General features: G+C 35.9%; 1 protein-coding gene and 1 long non-coding RNA gene across 2 annotated transcripts in view; one reads left to right on the top strand and one right to left on the bottom strand.

The window, feature by feature from the left end:
* The window catches only part of KCNH8 (potassium voltage-gated channel subfamily H member 8), a 177,318-nt gene that overhangs the window by 112,373 nt on the left and 39,183 nt on the right, over positions 1–25,762 (bottom strand). Inside the window, exon 2 of the mRNA XM_085051068.1 lies at positions 8,128–8,361. Within this exon, the coding sequence (XP_084907194.1) occupies positions 8,128–8,361 (234 nt within the window). The remainder of the gene's footprint in view (positions 1–8,127; positions 8,362–25,762) is intronic.
* LOC146441152 (uncharacterized) lies at positions 16,531–22,792 on the top strand. The gene is made up of 3 exons (XR_014850406.1): positions 16,531–16,746; positions 16,843–16,981; positions 22,518–22,792. It is a non-coding gene; the product is annotated as an uncharacterized LOC146441152 (long non-coding RNA).

Genomic DNA, 25,762 nt, shown 5'->3' with positions numbered 1-25,762 from the left:
AGCAATCTAGTCTTTACATCATTGCTTTCAGTTGAGCAATTTCCAAATAAACCAAATTTGCTTCCCATTGATTACTGTATTTTTGAATCTGTTGTTAAAACTTGTTTATAACCTATGGTCCTTATTTCTTTTCGACTGTCAGAGTCTACATGTAAATGTAATCACAGTAGTAAATATGATTTCTTAGCCTACTGAAAACTTGCACTTTTGAAGAGAAGGCAAGAAATCTTCTTAAAACAGGATGGTCTCTCAGACACATCTATGTATGTTTGTATATATATTTGCATATATTTTCAGATATAAACATATGAAAAAACACGTATTTGTTATTTTGAAATTGTGTCTCATATTTTCACATCTGAAGAAGTTAAAACACACATTTACCTAAACATAGCCATGTTTTCAAATCACATTATTTTACTTTTAAGTTCATTATTTTATTATCTGGAAAGAGAGACTTCAAAGATGACATGAAATTTTCTGTAAGCAAAATCCCTGCAATCTCCAAACAGACAGCTACACCTGTAAAGAAAAATGTCATGTTTTTAGTTTCAAAAAACAAGTGATAAAGATATAACAAAAGAATCTGCAAAATATTTTTCTGACCCTCACTCTGATGTCTCTGGCAGTGGCAGCTCCTAGAAACAAAAGGCCTGGACTCTGCAGGATGGGAGATCTCTCAGCACTAGGAGAGGTGCTGGCTGCAACTTCATGCTTATTCATAAAGCTTTCTAAAGCTTTATGACATGACACAGAGAAAAAGGGGATTCTGCTTGTTACTTATCCACTTACATTTCAAGGCTACATTTTAGGAACTGATCAATTTATTTTGCACTTCTTTTTCCACACGTTTAGGTCAGAGAATATTTTGCTCTATAATCCTTCTCTATTATTTTAGTCTTGTCTGTTAATATTAATCAGACGATTTCAGCAATTTTGAGGAGTCTCTGTTGAGAATATGATTCAAGAACTTTAACCTGCACTTCGTATGCACTCCTTTGGCAACTTTCTGGAAGGAAAGGGGCTAAAGCTGGGACTTGAGAAGGAGTCGAGTCATGGATCTGAACTGATAATTCCATCCTGCCAGTTTTGGGGTTTTTGTACAGAAGGGTTTTGAAACAGACACTGAGCAATTATGTAACATGGCAGAGAGGATTAATCTTCCCAATTCACCACTTGAATCCATGTGAGCACATGCTGTAAACAGACTCTGAGTCTGCCCAATGAAACAAATTATAGTAACCCCACCACATGGAAAGCAGTAGGTTTAAACCTTCTGGTTATTTAACTGCTCTATAAAATTAAACTGCTTTTGCAACTCCCTACCCAAATCAGTGAGAAGGTTCAGTAGACAGTACTCACATGAGCCTTCTACCACTATTCCAAAAAACTATGGGTCCAAAGCAAGGGCTCATTGCAATGGTCAGAACAGGAGGTGGCAAAAAGCCTGCATGAGAATCTGGTATGTGGATTTAGGGATCATGGACAAAATAAGGAAATGTCAGCAGCAGAGAGGCATAGAGTCATCAGGTGGAACGGTACTTTGAGCTTTCTTTATCCAAAAAACAGCCTAGCTCATGATGAAACACAGGGACCCAAGTCAACTTTTGGCTGAAGCTTGATTTAAAGCTCATAGAAATAAAAGGTAGCAGACTCAGCATGGCCACAAAATTGTAAGAACAGCTGAAGAGTGACTGTCTGATGTCTTATGAACATCCTGCTGCCAAATAAATACCAATACCTCCTCTTAAAAATGGACTAATAGAAAGTAGCACGATGAAATATCTTTTTAAAACTAAAAGAAAAACCTTAAAAACCCAAAAACCAAAAAGCAAACAAAAAAAACCCCAAAAAAACCCCAGACAAAACTAAAAAAACCCAGAAAAAAAAAGCATTCAGCAGGACTAACAGCCATTCATATCAGGTGCAGCTGGAAGCCTATGGTGCCCATGAGGAAACACTAATTGCATTCATTGGCAGTGAAGGGCATCACGTTGTAGCAATGTAACAAGTAACAGGAAAATTTCATACAGATTTATTTACGTGTCAATGTGGTTCTAGGAGAACAAGTCTTTTCTCAGTGAATTATACTTTTAATACATCATGTTTCTCCTGAAAGAAGCTATTAGCCAATATCACCGTGAATGCCACCAGAACGAAATATCAGCACTGTCAGTAAGCTGCAGTCTTGTTGAAATCTCATTAAATTCTAGAAAAGTATCTCAGATGGTTTAGAACACATTGCACACAGGGGATTTTGCTGCCTTTTTTTCCCCCTTCTAACTGAAAGTCTTCCCCTTGTTTTGTTTTCTCTCAGGCTTTTGCTGACTGCTTCACCCAGGCCTCTGTAGAGTTTAAGCCAGGGTGCTGCAGAGGAGCACAGGCCTGCTCTGTCTTCCTCTTCTGCTGCAGAAGCTGGGACTGTCTCTGAAACATCAAAACATTTCAGAGGCACATATTACCTTTCATCAGAAGCCATGGGTCAATCAAATGAAGGGTTTGGAGAGAAAAGGAGACAAAAATTCCCTCTTCTGTGAAACAGAGGAAAATAAGGACCTGCCTTCTGTACGTATTCCCTGCTGCTTTTTAAAGAGGAAAACTTCCCCAAAATCAACGAAATTTCCTAGCGATTAACGAGGTATATGAAAGGGGGAAATGAAAATGGATGAAGAAAACGGAAAAAACAAAAGAAAAAAAGAACACTTCCCCCAAAAAATAATAAAAAAAAGAAAAAAAAAACCATAAAAAGAAAGAAGAAAAAAACTCCATTCCTTTTATAAAGTTACAAATTATTTTTATGGCTCAGCTAATTGCAGTTAGATATTACCTTCAGATTAATTTTTCAGTGTTGCTTGCTTTTTTTATTTCCCTTCTCCTGTATTTTGAACTATAATTTAGAAAATGTGAGCAAGCCTACCACAAAAGCTTTTTAGCTTTCTTATTTTTAGATGACACTTTTAAGGCAGAGAAGCAGTGAAGCAGCAGTGAGGCCACATTGTTACAAACTACTCTGTCAAGCAACTTGTCAAGGGGCTTCCTCTACATTAGTAAGTAGATGTCACTAGAAAATTGAGGTCTCTGCATAGAAATATGTTTTTTGCAGTTAGAAAATTCTAATAAATGCCTCTTTTCTTACTGCTGTGCTTAACTTTCAAAAGACATGGTGGATTTTAGGAGATTGTTAAAGAAGGGAGACAATATTAAACTGGTACCATAAAACTCCCATGTTTCAAAATGCTATAGGATATTTTTGGACAACCATTAAAATTATTTCTTTAAAATTCTAGTTGGAAAGAACAGATATCATTTCTGCAATGAGAAAAATATCTTCTGTAGAGGAGAGCAGCTTGAGGAAAACTCAATTTTCTCTCATTAAAAAAAAAATAATTTCCCATCAATTTCTTTATAGTTAATTTTTACATGATTTTAAACAACATTGAACTCTTTGTCTAAAAAAAAGCTTTTTTGTTTGCTTTACACGAGGAATGCTTTAAATATAAATGATGTCATGGAGCCTTTGCTATACTCTAGCCATATTTTTCACCCACAGACATGGCAGAGGCAATGGATGATATCTCATGGCTTGAGCCGTATGTCATTTGCCTGTGGCTGTCATTGCTGTTCATGTGAGAACACTGTTACACCCAGACTTCAAACTGCCTTTTGCCTGATGAATCCAGTAACTCAGTAAGACTGTCTGAATTTCACCCTTTCTCCACTCATACTCTGCCCATCTGAACAATACCTTAATCCTGACCTTCCAGATAAGGATATAGACTTAACAAAATACATACTCTTATGCAGTGATTAGAAGAGACAAAATACCTTGATTTAATCTTACTGACTTTTTGATAAATGAAGAAATAAATACAGAAATTAAATATATCATATCCTCCAGACCTTACAATTTACTTACCAAGCCTTTAGGGACCAAGAACTATGAGGCACATGCCTAAGACATAACCCAGAAAGCATTTAAATCAATGTACACATAGAAGATGACAAAATGTCCCTTGAGTCCTGGTACACTATCACTGATAAAGCAAACTCTGCTTGCAGCCAAGTCCTAAGGCAGCTTGTAAAGACAGTCCCAGCAACCCTCACTTTCTCCAGTTCTCTTTCCATGGGGATTTTTAACTCCTCACAAAGGCTTGTGCAAACTGCCCTTTTCCTGGGGTGCACAGACGTGATGTGCACAGTGAAGCCTCTCAAACATCCATAAATCAGAAGTGGCCACTGCTGATTACATTTTGTTTCACACAACTTACACATACACACAGAAAGAGGCCAATTTCCTTTCAATGAAGGAAGTCTGTGGACCTGCTGCATGTTTTAAAAGGTAGTGTGTAAGCACAGACATCTTCTCAAATGCTACAAAACTAATTTGGAGACATAGGAAATAAGTCTGATAGGGCCATAGGGGACCCCAGGTATGACCTTCTCAGCAACTAAAGACGGAGACCTTAGATTGGACTAAGTTATTGATTACAGGGTTTATTGTACCATTATCTGAGGCTATAACAGAAAAGGAAAAAATCCACACAGCTGCTTAATTGTACTTCAGTTTGAGGGAATGTGAAGACCTCATTTAACTACCTGTACTTACTATTGATAAATTTCTGCAGAGGTCTGACAGGTAGACAAAGAAGGCTTTGTTTAAATACAGTTCCTCATCATACTGCCCAACTGCTTTTAGCTTGTTCTAAACAAGAAATCCAGGAGTGAGCATTTTTCTCACAACTCACTTGAATTCTGAAAGGTTAATTTGCGTTTCCATTATCATAATTGACAACTTAATTTGTTGCAGATGTTTTAAAGAAAATTTAGAAATAGCAACAGAAAAAAAAGTTAAAAAATCAGCTCCTAAGCAATATAATTTCAAAACTTTCTGTAGAAGGCAACAATCATAAAATTCCTTGTCTTTTAATAGTTTTCTTTTCTGACTGTCTCCAAGAATCTAATATAGCTCTGTCAAAAAAAAAACCAAGAAACTGACTGAGGAACCAAAATAAATACTAAAACTATGATGAAAAGTGTATTTTGAGTCAAATTTTCAAAAGACATCTCTCTCTGAAGCTGCTGCTATAGTTCTAATACTGCTCTGTGCTAACTTGGCAGAAAATATTCAGGATGAGAAGGTATAAGCAGTTTCTCCTATTCTAAGAATTCATTAAAATTCCAAAATGAGAACATAGAAAGAAGTTCTCGTCCACTTCTAGTAGTTTCAGAAGGATTGGTCAGAGCATAACTGCTTAAGATGATTCTTCTCTTGAAATCCAAACCCAAATGACAGACAATGAAATACTGCAGTTCATCCAACAGACAGATAATCCCCTTTTCTCAGCTTCCTACCCTTGCACACCACTCTCGCTGCAGTGTCACTTCAGAATTGGATTGCATGTGGATTGCTGGAGTTGCTTTAGTTATAGCAATCATTCCTTTAACTATTAATTATTGAGGAGAGATGCTATGTGAATTCTTAAATGATGGTTAAATAATCGTGAAAAGCCCATATTCAAGCATACTAAATTCAGATCACAACTACTTGCTTAGAATGAACAGTTTAATTTAATGATAAAAACTGAATCAGCTTTGAAATAAATTTAAATCAAATTTAAAATACTGAAAAATGTGACAATTAAGGAATCAATGCATATTCAGTTTTGTAACCGTGAAAGTCTGCCCCAAAAACAAGACACATTGAATCTACATTTTAGACCAAATCAGGAGAACAAACCAAGACTAAGTTATTGTATTCATATATCCACGTCCCACATAGTACTTTTATATCATAATGTTTATTAACTTTTAAGACTTTAAGAAGTCTATTCTGTGAGCTCAGAACTATCCCTGAGGCCTGAAAATGCTCATTTTGTCTTGGAGTTACAGAGCAAAGCTGTATTGAATAGTAGACAAAAGCCAGAAAAGTGGTTCCCCTCTTACAGCCCAAGTCCTAACAGGACACTTAGCTGTGACCCTGTGATAAATAGACATTGCTAGCTACTTGTCTCCCACTGACCTATGTTCCTGGCATTACACCAGCCCAAGTGACAATTCTTTTCTATATCAGATTAACTGAACTATATCCACACAATCATTTCAGAGATATTCCCAAAGTTCTTATGTCTTAAAGTATTTTTAAAACCTTTTACTGCACAAAGACATCTTTTTTTCTCTCTCTCTCTTCTTTGACAAAGTTGAATAAGCTTAACTTCAGATGTTGAATTTTTCCTCTGGAAAAAAAAGTCAAACCCAACCCAAACTCAAAACATTTAGGTAAAATGGGTGATTTACCATTTAGGGCCTGCACTTTACAGCTCAGTTGAAAAACCAAGATTATTTTCTAAGATAAATTTTGCTTTCATACAAGAAAGTCTCCTGTTATTTTAATGCCTATTCATTTCTGTTTCTCAGTGGTACAGAAATACATGAAAATGAAAAACATAATAGGCAGTCTGGGAAATTTATTCTTACTCAGAAAATGTATTGGAGTGGCTTCCAGTGAAATTATACACAGGGATGCATGTAGGATGGATAGGGAGAATTCTTTTAGCTGCAACAATTTTTCTCTATCTGTTTATCTGTGATTCAGCTACTTCTCTGATAATTGACCTGTAGTCTCTTTCTGCCTGTATTAATCATATTTTTATAAGTTTGAAGCACCCTTTCATAATGTAAAGGAATCACAATTTATCATTCAGGGCAAAGACAATGAAATTAATGTCTTAGCTTTACTTCTCTAATTTAAATACATTGATATCTCTTCTTACCATGCCCAGTTATCACTATACAATACTGGAGAAAAGCAGCTCTTATCCTTCCAGGTTAAAATAATTTTCCCCCTAAATTCAGACGTTTTGCAATTTGGACCTACTTTATTTGAATAACCTGCCTGAAACAATTTCAATAAACGATGAGAGGCTCTTCTATATGCTAAAAAACAAAAGCAAACATCCTCAGCCACCCCCAAGCCTCCCCAAAAAGACAAGACAAGGGAGCATTTAGCAGGATCTTCCAGTTTAACTTCAAACTTTTATACTGTGAAGAGCAGCAATGATGAACAAAAACCAAATAAGCAACATTTCTCCTTTATTAGTTAGCCTTCTCCTGTCTAAATAATGTTTTGTCACTATGAAGGTTTTACTTTTAAAAATAACTTTTTAGAAGTATATAATAATAATAATAACTGAAGGGCAATTAATAAAGACAGAAGTAGAATCTATGAGAAAAATGTGGTCTAGACATACGCCCATAAATTCCAGCCATACAATAAAAGTGAGAGTGATACTCAATAGGCATGGATCCACGGAGCCTGTGGATTACTAGGTTCCCATTACACTGGCTGAAATCCTGTCAGCATCTCAAATGTAGCGTCACAGGTCTGAAGATCACATGAATGTGCCAACAAGAATATGTGGAGTAAGTACACTTAAAGAGCCTGATATAAATGAAAGAAGCTGGGAAGTGTGCATCATGGGCTGCTGTCTTCCATGGCTCATACATCTTGACTATGAAGTTGTCCTTATAAATGCCTTGCCATAGGATTCAAAGCTTTGGTGGTGCAACTTAAACTCTTCTGCAGTCTAGAGGGTTGCTTAATGCCGGGAAATTTTCTTTATGTGACAATACATACTTCAATATAAATGTTACTTTTCCATTTTTTGAAAATCATTATTATTGTGTTTATGTGTAGTGACTGTTGAGAAGAAATCACTTGGCTCATTCAACCAACCCAGCATTTTACTAATGGGATTGAAAATTTTACGTAGCCTGTCTACCTTATGGTGAATATGAATATTTTCATTATACCTTCAGCAGTAAGGGATAAAAACTTCAATATAAGAAAAAGCAGAAAAAGCAGTGTCATACTGAGTGCAAATAATAGTCTTGCAATGCAGTTTAGGATTTTGAATTTCTTCTATGCAGCTTTGTAACATACTTATATAAATCAATAATACTAATATAAACATGGCCCCAGTGTGTACCCAACTGTCACTATTCAAATCTATTCTTTTAGGTTTGATGGTAGACACACTAAATCAGACATAGAAATGAACATTATACATTATATTCATTTATGCTAAGTTTCATTCTTTGGGACTAGCAGAACAGGAAAGAAAGACTTACCATTCTTCTTATAGAACATGATTTCTCCTTTAAATTCTGTCTTTTCCTCCAATGATTTCTCAATTTGAAGAATCATCTGCTCATTTGTTTCAGCACCAAGTAAAAATTTACAGCTGCAGCTCTTCTGCATGACTTCAGTCCGTGCAAATCCAGCAAGCTCACAGAAGCCATCAGAGCAATAAACAATGGGGAATCCCTTAGCCACCTGAGCATTTGCAAGAATGAAGTTACTATCTGCAGAAGAACACAAAAGTAAAATGTCAATTACAGTCTAAATTCTAAGCCATTGGACATGATACTTTCTTTAGCATTATGAGAAGGCACAACTGGACAGATATTTAAAAGCAAGGTCCCAACTGCATGCAAAGAATCTAACTTCTAGTTTTAGACTATTATTCTGAAATTAAATTAAGTCTAATAGTCCACAGATCATCTTATTATGATGCAATTTGCCTCACTGTCTCCTCAAGGAATACTTTATGACAGCTGTCTCTGAGATAGATATCAACACATTAAAACAACCACTTGACAAAAGACTGGTGACAAATATTGAAATTATGGAAAAATTTCAAACGTTATGTTATGCTGCCACTCAGACTACTCTGCAGTCTGAACAGACACAGCTAGATCATAAAAAAAACCCAACTTTATGGTCTCAATAAGATAATGCTGACCTATATCAGCCTTCAAATTAATTTATTTAATATAATTTTGCAAGGGAATCCTTAAAAGTACAGTTGAGGGACATGCCAGGCTATGTGGAATTAGGGACATTCTAGACTACATGGAATTATTGTCCTTTGTGTGTATGAGGGTGTGTGTGAGTGCTGATTTGGTGGTTTTTGTTTTTGTTTTTTTTTGGTTGGTTGGTTGGTTGTTGTTGTTTTTGAGGAAAAAAGATTTCATCCAGAATCAGTCATTGGTCTTTCAGAGTCCCACTGTACTTCTCCCATAAGAAACAGGAACATTAAAGATTCACCATTCTGTTATACTTAATGATCTTTATAATTTTTCAGTGTGTTTAAGCTGCAACTGTCATGTATGATACATTCAAGAGTAGCATATTGGCATGGACATCAATCAGCAAAAGGCAGTGCTCTAATTTGGTTTCAAATCTTTGGCAAATCTAATAGCTGAACCTATTGGCAGCTCATTCCCATCCCTTGCTGAAATGTTTTTGGAGGCTTTTTGCCTCAGACCTTCATCTTCAGCCTATGTCAACAGCTCTGGCCCTTTACAGCCTTTTTCAGTTTTCAGGGAGACCCTTTCCAGATAACATATGCACTTCTCAGGGTTTTTTTGCCTGTGCTTCCTTATGTTGAAGTAAAAAAAAAAAAAAAAAAAAAAAATTGTACGGGCAGAACCTGTCTACATTTCACATGGAGGGAGGAAAGATTATTTTTGCCTAATGCTTGTTAAGGAATGTTTACCTTACAGCTTGCTAGCAGGAGCTTAGGAGCAGTCTAGTCCCAAGATAGACACCCCTCATTTTTCAGACTTATGTGCAAGTGAATTCATGTGTGTGTATTAAGGGGAAATACTAGTAACTAACCCATAATCCCTTGATAAATATTCATAAATTTATAGAAAAAAAATGAATTATTTTAATGGAAAACTCAGGTTGATGTACCTAATCCCCATTCAGGGATATATTATTTATGACTGGGAAGGGAGGGCCAGAATTCATAAGCTAAAATAGAGGAAAAATAGGTCTGTTTTTCAGTTTGAACTGTCACAAGACTTCTACATCTGTGAAATCTCAACAATTTCAGCTATGTTACTCTTTAATTACCCAAGGGATAAAATACTATCTCTTATACAGCTAAGATTCCAGTATTGTAAAAACAATGGAAGATTATTAAATGATCAATTTTCTCCTAAGACTTTCCTTCAGTTATCCACATTTTGTTCCAATTTAATTAAAGTCTTTCAATAAATGATTGTTATGTTAAAACAGTCTTTCCCCATTCACCAAATAATGTGTTTTTAAAATGCATTCTGGTTCAGTGCAGTTCTTCACTTAGCCTGTCATTTTTATTGGCCTAGCTGGGGAATAAGTATCATTACCATTCATGCACTAACAGGCTGCTTCCCCTGTCAACACCAAACTAAATTCCCACACTGCCAAAAGAATTAAAATCCTATGCTCACACTGCATAATGACAGTGTTACAGGGCATGACCTGCAATCATTCATACCAAATATATTTGTAGCTATCAAATTAATTTACTTGTATGTTTCTTATTGTTTCAGACACAATTATGTGATGCAATGACTGCTGTGGGGTTTTGTTTTTCTTTTTTAATTCTAGTTGTTGAGAATTGTATGAAACAGAATATGGAACACCAGAAGGACAGAAAAGGTAGAGAGGATGTGCAGTAATGATTGAATATCATTATGAACAGGAATACACTGGAGTTTACCACGCATGCTATGATTTTATGAAAAATGCAAGGTGGCCAAGCTCTATTGGCACTTACAACAAAATAAACCCAGAACACTTGAGGTTACTTTAACGTTGATAGAATAAACCAGTTTACTTATAAATACCAATCCAGTACCAGGTAGAACAAAAGCCAGTCTTTCTCTTAATATCAGCAGATGTCTAATAAAGCTTGTACGCCTAATTTTACTGAACTTTTTGAGTTCAACAGCAAAGCATCAAGATCAGGAAAATACAATTGGAATTCTATTTGCTGTTTTTTTTATTTTGAAGTTCAAATCAAATTACGAGAGATGCACCTATAATCCCAAACTAGTACACTAAAGGACATATTTAAATAATTTGTTGAAAAATGTCTTGTAATACTAAAGGATCAAGAAACATTATGCCCACTAATTACATATATCATCAAATTCTTCAGTAACATTTATTAAGTGATTAACATTTACCTATTGCATAAAGCAAATTAAAAGAAACCAACAAAACCATAGCTTATAGTGTTCTGGCTAAAAGTTTATTCTGTTCTGTAATTTATTTTTATAGCTTCTTATATTTAATATCACTTGCTATTACTCGTGCATGAATATGGCCTGAATATTAAGTTATTTTATTTGGTTTAGTTGACCAGGAGACAATATTAGATTTTTGGTAGATGTTTCTTTTTTATTTTATTCTTAGATAAAAAAATGCATCCAAGGTAAATACTTGATCTATTGAGAAAGATGTAACCCTGAACCTTTTGGGTATTTGTAACATCAGAGTAGAGCTGCTGCAAATCTGTGTAAGAAAGAACAGATTTGGACTTTTGAGGAATAAATCTGGTGCAGGTAGTTCAGTTTGCCAGCTGCACACTGAGATGCAGATTGAGCTCGGGTGGGAGCCTGAGAGAACAGACAATGAACTGCCAACCCTTTGGGCAGCAAAGGGCACAAAGCTGGGTGCTGCCAGGCAGGTGGATGGACACTGAGAGACACAGCAGGAGTGGAGGAGTCAGGAGAAAGAGAGAGACTTGTGTGAGGAGAGACTGTGAGGGTACAAAAGCCCAGGGGTTCCTTTGTTGAGGGTCCTGCTTGGAGGCACCAGCTCAGGCTGTTTCTGTGTTGCTGTGCCATGAATAAATGGCTTTACAGGAAAAAGTAATCTGAGGCTCTGCTCTGGGAAAGCTGGGTTGGATTGGGTGGGGAAACCTGGTCTGACTGTGTGAGTGTGGGGTGTGCAGGGAGTCCTGTGGGCACCTGTGGGGTCACTGGAGCCACCCACTGGGAAGGGGCCTTAGTCCCAGCAGTGAAAATCTCTGAGTTGGGACTGTGACTGCCAGAGAGCCCAGAGAGTGCTCAGAAATTAGGTGCTGTTAGCCTGTGTAAAATAAATTAAAAAAAATTAAAATTGAATATTTGTACATTAGCTTTGGATAAAAATACTTGATACTACATCCAAGCCTGTATGAGTTGTGTAAAGAGTGATTTAAAAGTGCTTTTGTTAAGATGGGACAAGAGGCCTAGTCACAAAATATACAACATTCTCAAGGTTTTCCTTTAGCAGCAAGTCAGTAGTGGTGGATGAATATGAGAGAGGACCCTGGCTAGTCAGTGCAATTTAGAAGCAGATTTCTTTCAATTGTCCTTCTTTCACCTTAAGCTCATTTTCTCTGAAGATCAAATTACTTTTTCACATGAAAGTTTGAGAGAAGCCTGTTAGGAGCTTGCATTTCATTCTCTTCAGAAGTAGAACATACTGGAGAGGATAGGACATTGATCAACAGAAGACTCATGTGGTTTCCAGAAATCTCTGCCAGAAACACAGCAAAAAGCCAGAGAAAATCAAATAAGATGAACCAGAACAATGCTAATTATACCTTCAATCACAGGCTTAGATATTGTTGCCCTGTTTAAATGACTTGATACCCAAAAATTATAACTGGAAAACCAGAAGAAATTTGGATCTTATTCCATCTGAAACAGAGAGTCATATTTGCTAAACATCCCATGACAGAGTTTTAGAATTGAGATAATTAAAGAAAAAGGCTTTATGTGATACTCTTCCTCCTAGTTAATGCACACAATTTATCTGACTGTTTGTAATGACACTGTGTTACATTTATACTCTGTACTCCCTCCGTGAATCCTACTGTCATATCTAGCAAAAAATGACAAAAGGGTTTTTACTTTACTACTGTGTCTGTGTCTGCTATAAATCTCATCATTGTGCTTCCCCAGTCCTTTTAACAGTTCTTTTCAATCAAAGTCCAGAAGGTTTCATGAAGAGAACACCTATCTGAGTTTTGCAACTGAGCAAAGCCAACAACCATTCCAATTTAAAATAATAAATTATTTAAGAATTAAAGGGGAAGAAGATATCCTGCAAAAGAAAAAAATCTTTAGCAATCAAAGAAGCTGCATTAATTAAGCAAATGACTCACACAGTTACTCTATTGATTGTAGAACAATCAACAATTCTTCTGGCTGAAAGGATTTACTACACTTAGATTTGATTCCACAGTTCGTAAACAGGCGACTTAACAAGGCAAATCTCATTCCAGGTTCATGCAAATTACCGTGACGGAGAACATGACCACATTAACAGTTAAGATTACTGATTAATTGAATGATTAAAGTAGCATATGAAAACATTTAGCTTTATGTCAGCACACTTAGATGTAAGTGAATTTAATTAGAGCTCAAAGTCATTTGCCAGCTAGTGTCCTTTGAATCTGATTGAGACCAAGATGATTTTTGTAATGCATACCCTTTGAAATATTAAAATTCTTCTTGAAAAATACCAGTACAGTTGACTGGGTAACAAATGTGAGGTGAAGATTTATCCAGATTTAAACAAGTCAGAAAGAAAGCTGATTATACTGATGCTTCCTCCCACTCTTCTCTAAAAATGAATTTATATTCCAATGAGTTTACAGTAGTACAGCGAAAGGTAAAACTATTGCATTATAAAGTACAAGTATGGACTGATGAACAAAAGGCCCATCATTGTAACTCACTGTAACCTTTATAATCGATTTAATTGACCAGCTCATTTCATTATGAGGAAATGTATTCATAAAACTGGGTAACAGCTACAAATTTAGAGTACAAAACAGTATTTAAAGTAACCGGCCCTATAGACTCAGCTCAAGGAGTGAGCTTCCATAGCTCCCACTTGACCTGAACTGAGAGGAATAATTTTCAGGAAGTATAAAACTTTTGAATTCAGCAGCTGAGAAATAAACCATTCACTTTGTATTTACAATAATATATAGTCTGACAGTGAAAATGCTTTATTGTATACAATATTTATAGCTACAAGAAGAGTTAATCTGCAACGCAGTTCAGCACAGAGATATCTAAGCAAAATTTGGGCATGTGGCTGCTAAATCATTCCCCAGTCTTATCGATAAACACAGATCATAAGCCACTTAAGAGGCTCGGTGTTTAACGATCCCAAACCCAGCTTTCAGTGCCATTAGTGCATCAGGTCAATACCAGAGTAATGACTGCAGCTTTTTGCATGACCAGTAAAATTACCTTTTCCTAGAAAAAAGCAGATCAAAAAGTCAGGCTGTACCAGAGAAAAACAAAGAGAAAAACAAAAGCAATAGTGAACTTCATGGTGAAATGGGCTTCTGGAATCTCAGTGAGGGAAAAAAAATCTTTTGTTCCTCCATTAGAAATCTCTGTGCATGTTCCTATTGCTTTTCTAATCTCAGTATCATTTGCATCTACTGAAACTCTAAAATATCAGACTTAGAAGGACTTTGTTGAAATAGTAGCACTTTGTTACTACTCATTTATCATCACAGAGCACCTTTCAAATAAACAAGCAGTGCAATTGTAAAGGGAGAGCTATAGTAAAGAGGAAAAGGATTTAGCAGACATGACTTTTAAATTCTTCAAAGTTAGGCTCTACTAGCAGAAGTAAATAGTTATATCATTTCCTCAGAAGGATATAGTAATTAGTGTAAAATAGATCTTTGTTTTTTTCTTGATATTTAGCTGGAATTACAAATTCACATATGTTAGTTGAATCAAGGTTTCAATGAAATATTTCTTTTCCCAACTTTAAGCTTTGTTGATACTGACAAAGTTTTATTTTTCAGTAAAAAAAACTAATTCATTCTACTTGATGAGCTTTAGTTTTGTTATTGATTGTGCAGTGACCTCCAGTACACAGTTCTGATGTAACTAAAACAGCTGTATTGCAGTTGTCAAATATTTACATGCCAGTTTTATAGGCATTGAAGTGCTGCAAGTAAAACAGCATGTGGCAGTGAAAAGAAAAACCCCAACAAACAAACCCCAAAACAGAAAAAAGAAGACATAAACAATCAAGAGACAGTGTAACTTGTGAGTCACCAGCATGTTGTGACAATGTGCAGTGTCATTCAGAAATTACTCGCTGGGTGCTTTTTTTTTTCTGGCAGAACTGAACCTCATATCCCTTATGAAGAAGTTCAGCTGCTGTTCAGTATCTTCTGTGAGTGCCACTGCAGAGCAGAGTGAACAGGTTCACATTTGAAAGTTTGGAAATTTTAAGTTCATCCACCAGGCAGAAGGGCCATTGCTGTAACTCAGTAACATTTGATTTGCTGTTTGGGGTTTTTTTTCCAAATGTTCTATTGATTTAAAATTCACCTGGAATTTAGAAATGGAATTGCTATAAATCAAACTAACACATAGGGTTCTCACAAGCTCAAATCATATAGCCCAATGATTTAAGAGCCTGGGACCATGACTTGCTTTGCAGAAAACACTCTTCTTGCATAGAATATTTTCAAAGACAAGAGCCACATCATCAACGAATATTTATTAATATGATCCTGTCCATACTTCCCTTTATCGCTTGTCTGAAATAGGAATGAAATAAGGAGTTGAAAGCTGTTTTGTTTACAGCTGTATCAAGCACTATGTCACCTACTCACAATTGGTGCTCAGTTTACAGACATACAAATTTTCACCATCACATGATATTTTGTGGGTTTAGAAGCCTACACTTGCCTTTAGTGCCTAACATGCCTGATGAACCTGTTTATAATACTGTTGAAGTGGATAACAATTTGAATATTTGCTCTCAATGTACTCACTGCTACTGATACTGCAATATATAAGCAGACATATGTTACAGGTTCTGCTTACAGAGCTAGTGGAAGAATGCAGGAAAAAGATTTACCAGACATTACGCTTGCACAACTGAGGGGAAGAACAGAAGATAGATGTTTTGAAACCAGTATGAAATGCCTTTAAAAGATCACGTTCCTGGCTTTTTGAAATCTAATGCTCCTTTCTTCTTACAAGACTGTGTTAATTATGGAGTAGTAGCTCAGGGGCTTGGAAAATATCTCGATACCATCTATACTGGAAAAAAGAAACTGAATTTCTTTATAGCATGATGATGTGGAGTTCAAGAACTATTTACCTACTATTGAGAAATTTCATCTTATCACTTGAAATGAAATGTATATGGTTTGGAAGACTCAAAGTATCTAGAACTTTCTGCAATAAAAGAGCACGTACATGAATACACACCAAAATTGGCAGGGTTTTGAAATGAGTAGATTTCATAGAAATTTGTTTCCTCTCTGAAAGTTACCATGTTAAAAAATTTGTCAATTTTTATAGACAAAAGAATGGTATCGGTAAAAAAAGAAAATAAATAAAAAATTTAAAATTGGATATTTTTATATTAGCTTTGGATAAAAATATTTGATACTACATCCAAGCCTGCATGAGTTGTGTAAAGAGTGATTTAAAAGTGCTTTTGTTAAGATGGGACAAGAGGCCTAGTCACAAAATATCCAACATTCGCAAGGTTTTCCTTTAGCAGCAAGTCAGTAGTGGTGGATGAATATGAGAGAGGACCCTGGCTAGTCAGTGCAATTTAGAAGCAGATTTTTCACATAAAGAAAATATTATGTAAAATAATATAAAAATAAATAAATATATAAATATATAAATAAATAATACATAAAGTGATATTAGTGCAAAGAGAGTGGAAAAGCTTTGTGATCCTTCCACTTGCTTCTACCATGCAAGGCCAGAAGGTTGACTGTCCACATGCCTAGCAAATGGAACCTTCAGCCACTGTTCACAAGAAGAATGAAGGAGGAGAAATTACACTTGCAGCCATGGAAGGGACCATGGAAGAAACAGAGACAAAGCTATGCCCTGTGGAGAGACTCCGGTGAGGTATGAATCACAAACAAATTAATTCTCCTCAGGGGACAGTGGTGCATTTCGTGCCAAGCTTCCTCACTTGAACAAAATCATGTATCCTCTGCTCAGAACCAGACCCACATCTGGGTTTAAAGTGAAGGCAAAAGGGGCAGCAGTCATCCTTCCTCAGCACCATCTGCCTAATGCAGAACTTTGACTCCACAGAGGGTGAGGAAGCATCCTCAGCTTTTGCATATGATTTTCACAGGTGAGAGACTCAAACAACGATATCAAAACCACCGTCTGTTCAGATACCACATGTTTCTATTATATTCTCTGAATAAGAAACTTTTTTCATTTTATGTAAGTGCTATAATACTCTGAAGTTATTACTCAAAGAGGGTCAAAGCTGATTTTCATGTGTGATAGATCAGATACATAATTCCTGGGCTGTTCACTGTCACTTTTACAATCCCCTATGATCCCCATGACAATTTCATGACAGCTTATGGTGAGTTTTACTGTATTGATTTTCCCCTATAAAGATTGTAGTTCAATATTAAGGTGTCAGAACTTTATGATTAAGAGTAACCATTTTAGCTTTTGTAGTTTATATGCTAGTATCTCAGTCACTGAAATTAAAGGATAATCTTGAGTTAATTTTAATGGGGAGATAAAGCAGACTCCCATGTGAGTATTCCAGTGAAATGAGTTCTCTGTAAACAGCAAGAATTTCTGCACACAGTTTTCTCAGAGAAGTAACACTAATCTGAAATAATGCAGAAGGAAAAAAAGTCTGTTCAAAGAATGTTCTTCTGAAAAATTGACAGGAATCATATTAAAAATGGTTCATAAAATAATGAACAGTGTCCAGGATATGTAATTTCCAGAAGGAAGACTTGTATACTGCACCATTTGCCATAATAAAGAATGGCACAGTACAGCCCAAACTCTCCCCTTCTGAATAAAAAAAAAAAATCTAAGAATTTCAATATAAGGCTCACTGACATTGTCTTGAATAAGATCTGTAAAAAACCAGTATTTTGAGGGTGGAAAAGGATGAGAGGTAGGTTACAGGTGAGAGTGTAATTAAGTTATAATAAAGGAAAACGGACCATCTCGTAGCAGATTTCTGAGCTGAGAAAGATCTCATGAAAAATCCAGGGGAAAAATGTAAAAAAACTGTTGAAGGGTCAGTTTGGTCGTAGAACAAACCTTAATGGAAAAGCAGATGTGTGAAGTAGACATGGGCTATTATTTCTTATAAAAAAATCTGCTTTGGACCTCTTGAATGACTGGCATAGCTTACAGCAGGAGTACCTGAGCTTAGACTACTGATTTATGCATGATATACAAATAATTAAGGAAGAAGCTGCTCAGGGAACCAGAAAGGCTTGAAGTGAACACTGCCATAAGATGGTCTTCTGGACAAAAAAAAAATCCAGATTTTGGCTGAAGAAGTGAATATGATCTGGAAGACTCAAAGTATCTGGAACTTTGTTTGCAGTAAAGTAGTACATGTATAAATACACAGTGAAATGCCAGGGTTTTGATTATCTTAGGAGAAAAAAATAATTTGGACTAAGTATCATCTCAATGAAAGAGATCAGGCACAGGAAGGGTTTGTTTAAAAAAGAAAAAAAATCGCTGAACTGAACCTCAAAGGACTTAGTGCAGATAAGAGAAGAAATACACCAACATCATGACAGGACTGAAGATAGTTACCCAAAACTAGACCCCTTTGTGTCTGCCTGCTTTGTTCTATTTCTAGTTCTTTCTTACAGGAAATATCTAAGTATCACAGAACTAAGTATCACAGAACTAACTTTGCCATTTACAAGGAAAAAATTTTTACTCTGCCATGGAACAAAACCAATACCCTTTCTCCCCCATTCCCCCCAAAGTGCTACCTAAACATTAAAACCCCAAACCTTACTTCAGAAAGAGACTCACCTCAGAGCAATAAGCCAGCAGTCAATAATTAGTGCTAGTCCCAAACCTCCACAATCCCAGGAAAATGTTACTATTTACTGTACTGCAGTGAATCAGTGCCATTAAGGACCTAGGTAAGTTTTCTGAGAATTTATCAATCAAAACATACAAATTGCATTTGAGGTTTTAACTAAATTCTTCTAACAGGTCCAAAATAGTTTAAAGCAAAAAAACCCAGTTGTTGGCACTATACTTGCAAGATAAAAGCAACACTACCTTTTTTCCACAGGAAAAAGGTATAGGATTGTTGGAATCTAATTCCAGTGTTGTTATGGTAGGTAGTTTGAAGTCGTGCTCAGTTTCTCCAGGGCCAATCTGAAGAAAGTGATGGAAAATCTTGACAAATGGCAGCAGGTTCTTGTATCTGGTTGAAAACTCTTCACGCTAGAGAGAATCATCTTATTAATTCTGAGAGTTTAGAAATAACTTGTAGAAAGCCAGATATTTATATCTTTATCTCATCAAATAGAAGTGGCACTGAGCAAACAGAGAAAAATACTAAAAATATAGGAATAAGGTTCTATAAATTACACTTACTGCAAACACCAAAAGTAGAAGAAAGTTATAAATTACAACATGATTATACTGTCACATTTCCTATGCAACCCAGTGCTATAAATTTGGAAATTCATTGGTACTTTAGATACTGTTTTGAAAGTAAAAAAGTAATTCAGAGACTAAAAATCAGTTGGAGAATTTAACCAGCAGCATCATGTACACCAGCAGAAATGCCTTTTGCAATTCAGGTGGTCAAACCACCAAAGCAGTGCAAACCTTTCCTTTAACATACTAAACCTCAGTACTGGAGTCAGGAGTTTCAACTCCACTGGAATGGTGGGAAGTGACTTCTTCAAGGGGTTACTCGGAATAAGGACCTATATTTATCATATGTGGAGGGTGTGGTGACCAAAATCATTCATGTCTAGTCTAGACTGAGCATTGTCTTAATGCACAGGCAGTGGGTCACGTCAACATCAAGCCAGGACAGAATTCAGAACATTTCTATACTACATTTGCATAGCCAGGCTCTAAATATTGAGTAAATGACCTGGCAGTGCTCGTGTCTTCCCTTCTTCCAAATAAAGGTGGAAGAACATCTGTTAGTGACATACTGTAGAACTAATTTCTCAACTTGAAATGATTCTGAGAAAAGAGAAAAAAAATAATATTTTTTTGTTGCTGGTTTGGGTGGTTTTCTTTTTATGCTAATTGAATAAGGTGCATGAAGTAGGAGTCTGAACTTGTGGATTATATTGTGATGTATGAAAATTATTCTATTTCAGACCACTTCATATGTATAAATATGAGCAAATAGGGTCATTAGACAGATTGTGCAAAACAGCATAGATAAACTTTCTCAAGTTTTAATAGCAATAATGAAAACTCTGGGCAAAACTTAAAAAAATCTACAACTCTTGGTCAATAATAACAAAAACTAAAAGTGTGAAGCATGACCTTTTAAGTTAAATAACCCATTTCACACAAGCAGAGAAAACATGATACCAGGGATTTACATCAGAAATAATAACAAATGTTTTGTGGTGCCTCAGGTGCTGTAGTTGTAGCCCTGGCAACACTATAGGACTGCTATTTAGAGCTTTGTAACCTTTACCTGCATTGCTGAGGCAGTGTTTTCAGAGTCTCTATAGTATTATTTTTCCTTTATTCTCCACATAGCCATGTTCTTATGCCACACTTCTCCCAGCTTTGCACCTATAAGGCTGGATAGTGATGGGTGCTTACAGTAAGCATGGGACATTTTTCTAACAATGACCCCTCCATTCCCATTGTCTCTATTTCACTTCACAGAATTTCAGTTTATTAGACAGAAGCAAAAGACTTTGCAGAGGCAAGTAATTAAAACTGATTTATGTATCAGTAAACTTTAACCTGTAAAAAGTGAATACACAAACTTGACAGGTAATAAATGCACATCACTTCCAGCTAATTCATCAATCAGCACTAATGCCACCATTTAATGATAACAACCAGTGGGGAGGAGAGGGAGGGTTAGATGAGGTTCTGATGAAAGTGAACAGCAATAGAGAAAAACCAGGTGAAAAATCATCTACCTCACTGCCAATCACTGCACTAGAGAACTGCCCAGAGGTCTTGTATGAATCCTGTCACTGCTTTCCAAGGTGCCTACTGGAGAGTTTTCCTTTTCCCGTTGCACTCTCTACCTTTTGTCAGTGACACTAATTACTTGCACTTTGTTAGACACTTATGTTCTAGGGTTCTTTATGAGCATATGCACACAGAAATTAAAAACGTCCTCTAACCTGCTTTAATCATGAACCAAAATTAAAATTAAGAGACACTAAAGCAAGGAGCAGAGAGGAAAAAATTAGAAATAGGTTAAAATTTTGGATTAAAAAGTGGGGTGAATTCAGGAAAGTTATTATTGACATAATTGGCTTGCCACTTCTAGAGGACACTGTGGGATACAGTCTGCACAGGTCAGATTGTTAACCTCTTGGCTTCACTCCCTCAGTCCACTTCATTAAAGTTATTCCAAAGAGAAAATTGCATAAACAGTGAGTTTTAGATATTATTAAGATATTTTTATTATCAATGCCATCATAGGAGGTAATTTTTTTTACAATAATACTTTGAAGTTTATTTTTTCACGATATAAAAATGTGTGATTGATTAGAATCTTAAAAAATTAATTACAATACTGCCCTAGGATTAGGTTTTGGGTTTGTCCCAGAGCAATGTTTCCCCATATTTCTAGCCCACCAACAAATCATCTATATTTCAAAAGGTTCTTCAGAAGCAGGAAATGTATTAGGTGTTTCTCTGGAAGTACTACTAACTAGGTTTTAATTAACATTTAAATTTACTTTTAAAAATATCTTGTCCATATTAGCTCTGCTTTATGAGAGCATGACTTCAAAAAATTCTTCAAGTAACAATACATGCATTTAATGCAATAATTTAAACTAAAACTGAAATTAAATAAAAATTTAATCAAAGTTTCAAATAAATGAATTTTCATAATGTATTGTTGTGGCTTTATGGAAAAAAAAAGAAAACAAATGTAATAAGTTCTTTTTTTCTTTTTTACTATTTCTTACAGCATAGTAATGAAAATGCAAGACAACATTCAGGGAAAAAATAAATCAAGAAATAAAGAAAACCATTTCCATAAGCTTTTGTTCTTCTCAAGATATAGTCTCAATAATGGATTAACTGACATTCTTGCAAAATGCAAGAAAAGTAAATGTGCTTGGATGGCTGGAAAGTAAATACACTGGTGATATTTCAGTAAAGGATTTTCAGTTTGGCTTTTTTATCCCCACACTTTTAATGAATGAGTAAATTGGTAATGTATGAATGGCATTTAGAGGACCAAAATCCATGCCATATACACTAAATCTCATTCTTCAGAGGCAGTCTCAGCAATTCTTTCAGTTGTAGAGGTCATTCAGGTCCTCTGCTTTAAACCACTGACAAACTTATTTCTCATCTATTTACCCATCTGTTCTGGTCTCGACTGTCACTGCAGTGCCCAGAACTATCACAATTTTCTTGGGTGGTCTGAATCTCTAGGAAAGGGGCTCTGTGTTGAGTATTATATCTGTCTCTGACTGGATTCAGGAAATAGGAACTAACTAGAGTGGAACAGAAATAGCTTTTGCCTCAAACTTGAATTAAGCAAGGATCTGAGAATGACATGTTCTTGATTTTCAGCCTACAGTACTAAAAGGTTATAATAGAAAGGTTAGTCACATGGACCTTTGCCTTTGCAGCATTTAACAACTAATGTTATTCCTGAACAGCTTTCTCTTCCATTTTGGCTTTCCTAGGGAAGAATGAATAGCCTTATTCAGAGTTTGAGTCCCTTGATCTTGTCCCAGCCTTCAAGAGATACAACTAAACAATATTATTCTGTCATCTCTATGCCCACAGTAGAAAAGTGAGTAACCTAACAATCATTTGTACAAATTTCAGCTCCCACAAGAAGTGAAGGAAACTATACAACTTACATTTAATATCTACCTTTGCAAAGAGAGGCAATTTTTAGAATTTCACTTTACAAGTACATTCCTGTACCACATTACCACATTTTCAACTAAAATCCAGAGACATTCACATTTTTCAATATATTTGTATGCAATTATTTGAATATTTAACTTCTAATTATTAGTTTCTCTAATAAAATATTTGAATATTTAACTTCTAATAATTAGTTTCTCTAAAAAAATAATAATTATTATTTCTTACTGACATGCCAGACATTTTCAGGTACTGTTCTAAGTTATGCTGAGGAAGTGGGAGCTGAGGCTAATTGATGCAGTCCTATTCAGCTGTTGAAATTAATGAGTAATTATTACACTTTCTGTAACTCAAACCAAACTGGAAGAGACAAATGACCCATTTATTCTATTTCGCTTCAAAACCTAGTATGAGTTGTTTCAAAAAGAAATCTCGGTGAGAAATTAAAATCCATATCTAGCCAAACACTTATGTTGTTACATGGACATGTAAGCAAGATTTGTATTGATCATGACAACCTATATTTGCAACTGAGGTGTTTCATTTCCTAAAGGATTTTTTCTCTGCAAAGTGACAAGCAAACAGAGAACACATTCATAACAAGATTAATATGCAATCTATAAAACTTTTCAGGAACATGATAATTCCCAAGCAGCCTGTTTCTCAGCTGTAAGACAGATGTGCCCCATTGATGTTCCACTGAGTTCAGCACCCCATCTCAGAGCGCAGAATTACTGATGGCTGATTGACACCATTAGTGATGCACCACCTGGTGCTTTCCCCCAAACAATGCCCGGCTTTGTTTTGAAAGGAAAATGAGGTGCATGCAAAAACTCTGCTTTGGACTTGTGTTTCCGGTAGCTGATTTCCAATTTTAGGAATATTTGCAAGGAAAACAATACTAAGGAGGCCTTTCATGATGGAGTTACAGCAAGTCTACTATAGATGTTCCTTAATTACTAGCTGTGAAAGAACAAAAATTTCCTTTAATGAGATGTAGAATAATAGAATCATTGAATTGTTTATATTGGAAAACACTGTAGGATAATCAGGTATATGGATATGCAGCTCATAGCCACTGACTTCCTAACTGCAGTCCACTATGAAAAAAGCATCTTCATAATTCCTTATGCCATGGTACATAAATCTTTTCCCTTCTCTATTGCAGTTTTCCTTACATTCACTTTTCACAATTCCCCCAGTTCCTCCCTTTCTTCTCCAGGTCCCTATCTCAGTTCATACACAAAAAGGAAAAGCTCATTGTCCTGGCCTGCCAAAGTGTGCATGCTGGTTGGTTTGCTGGAAGCACAGGAGCTGGACACCTTCCACCCAAGAGATGTGGGTATGCCAACTTGGACTGCTCAGGTAGTGAGAGCCAAAAAAATAGCTCAAAATACATTATAGGACTTCTGATTGTTTCTTTTGCAGGCCAGTTGCACAAACGTAATATTTTTTAATTCATCCAGCAAGTTGCCAAGTTTATTTTCTGGGGAAAGATAACTGACAGAGAATAATACACCACACATCTCGTCTTCTTGGAATCAGGACAAAAAGTTGTTTTTGTATTGTTATATTAATTTTCTTACTCAGAGTTTTAAAATGATGCAATGGTATTGAATAATAAAAATTATGAAAGTGAAAATCTCTAAACAACATAGTTTTCTCGATATAGATTTAGATCAGATTCAGTAAAATCATTGATATAGAGTATGGTATTTTTGTTTGGAATTGTTAAAATACACTGGTTTTGGTCATCTAAAGGTGTTAGTATTAGGTCACCATTGTGCTGTGTTTTGCACCATATAAGGGTACAGCAAATATACTTATGGAATTTTACTCATCAGAAGAGCCCAGATCAGATGTGACTCTCCTCAGAGTATTTGTTCACAAGAAGACCTTTTTATTCAAGTTGTACATATAAACTATTTCAGTCACTGGGATTTGCAGGGTGATTTTTCTTTTCTTATTTTGGTTTGGTTTTTGAACCTAATTCTTCCTTTGGGTTGTTAACCTTCTCAAAATACCACTGTTCAAGGTTCAAAGACACCGCATCCATAACTAAAAAGTAATAGCTAGAATAGAAACTCTAGTGCTTGCTATTGACTGCAGATGCAGATTTTAGTTACAATCCTTCATAAAACTCCTGCAAGAGCTGTGAGAGCACTGGAACTAAAGTGCCCCTTTATTTCCTATTATTATTATTTCTCCCAATTTTTTTTCTTTTTCTTTACTTTGATTTCAAATGTATGCAAAAGTTGTCTCTAGATATATCATAGTATTTTTTCTGTCACAATATATATTAAAAAAGGTTATTCTTGTAAATATTATATCAACAACTCAAGATTAAACTCTATACTTTTGCTTCCCACAATTATTTTCCATTTAATAGATTCTGAGTCTGTTTGAAAATCCTGATAATATCTTTTTAAGTGCAACCTCTGTAAGATTCCATTATGTCACTTTGGAGTCATGAGTGTGCACAACAAAATCATGATATCAAAAAAAGAACAAAGCAAACTTGTTGATGACACCAAGCTGTGTGGTTGGCACACCTGAAGAATAGGATGCCATCCACTGAGACCTGGGCTGGCTCAAGAAGTGAGCCCTTGGGAATCACACTAGGTTTAAAAGGACCAAGAACAATGCATTGCACTTGCATCGGGACAACGCTCGGTATCAACACAAGCTGGGGATGAACAGATCAAGAGCAGCCTTGCCCAGAAAAACTTGGGGCTGCTTCTGGATGAGGACACATGACCCAGCAAAGTATATTTGCAGCCCAGAAAAACTGTGCTTCATCCAAAGCATTGTGGCCAGCAGGACAAGAGAAGGGATTTTGCCCCTCTGCTCCCCTCTGAGACACCACCTGGAGTACTGCATCCAGCTCTGGGGTCCCCAGCACAGGAAGGACATTAACCTGTTGAGGAAGGACACCAAGATAATTAGAGGGATGAAGCATGTCTCTCCTATAAACAAAGGCTGAAAGAACTGGGATGGTTCAACCTGGAAAAGAGAAGGATCCAAGGTGACCTAATTGTGTCCTTCTAGTACCTGT

Source organism: Lichenostomus cassidix, chromosome 2 (genome assembly GCF_008360975.1).
Source record: "Lichenostomus cassidix isolate B80296 chromosome 2, HeHo_3.0, whole genome shotgun sequence".
NCBI classification, from domain to species: Eukaryota; Metazoa; Chordata; class Aves; order Passeriformes; family Meliphagidae; genus Lichenostomus; species Lichenostomus cassidix.
This window is presented reverse-complemented; position numbering and strand designations above follow the sequence as displayed.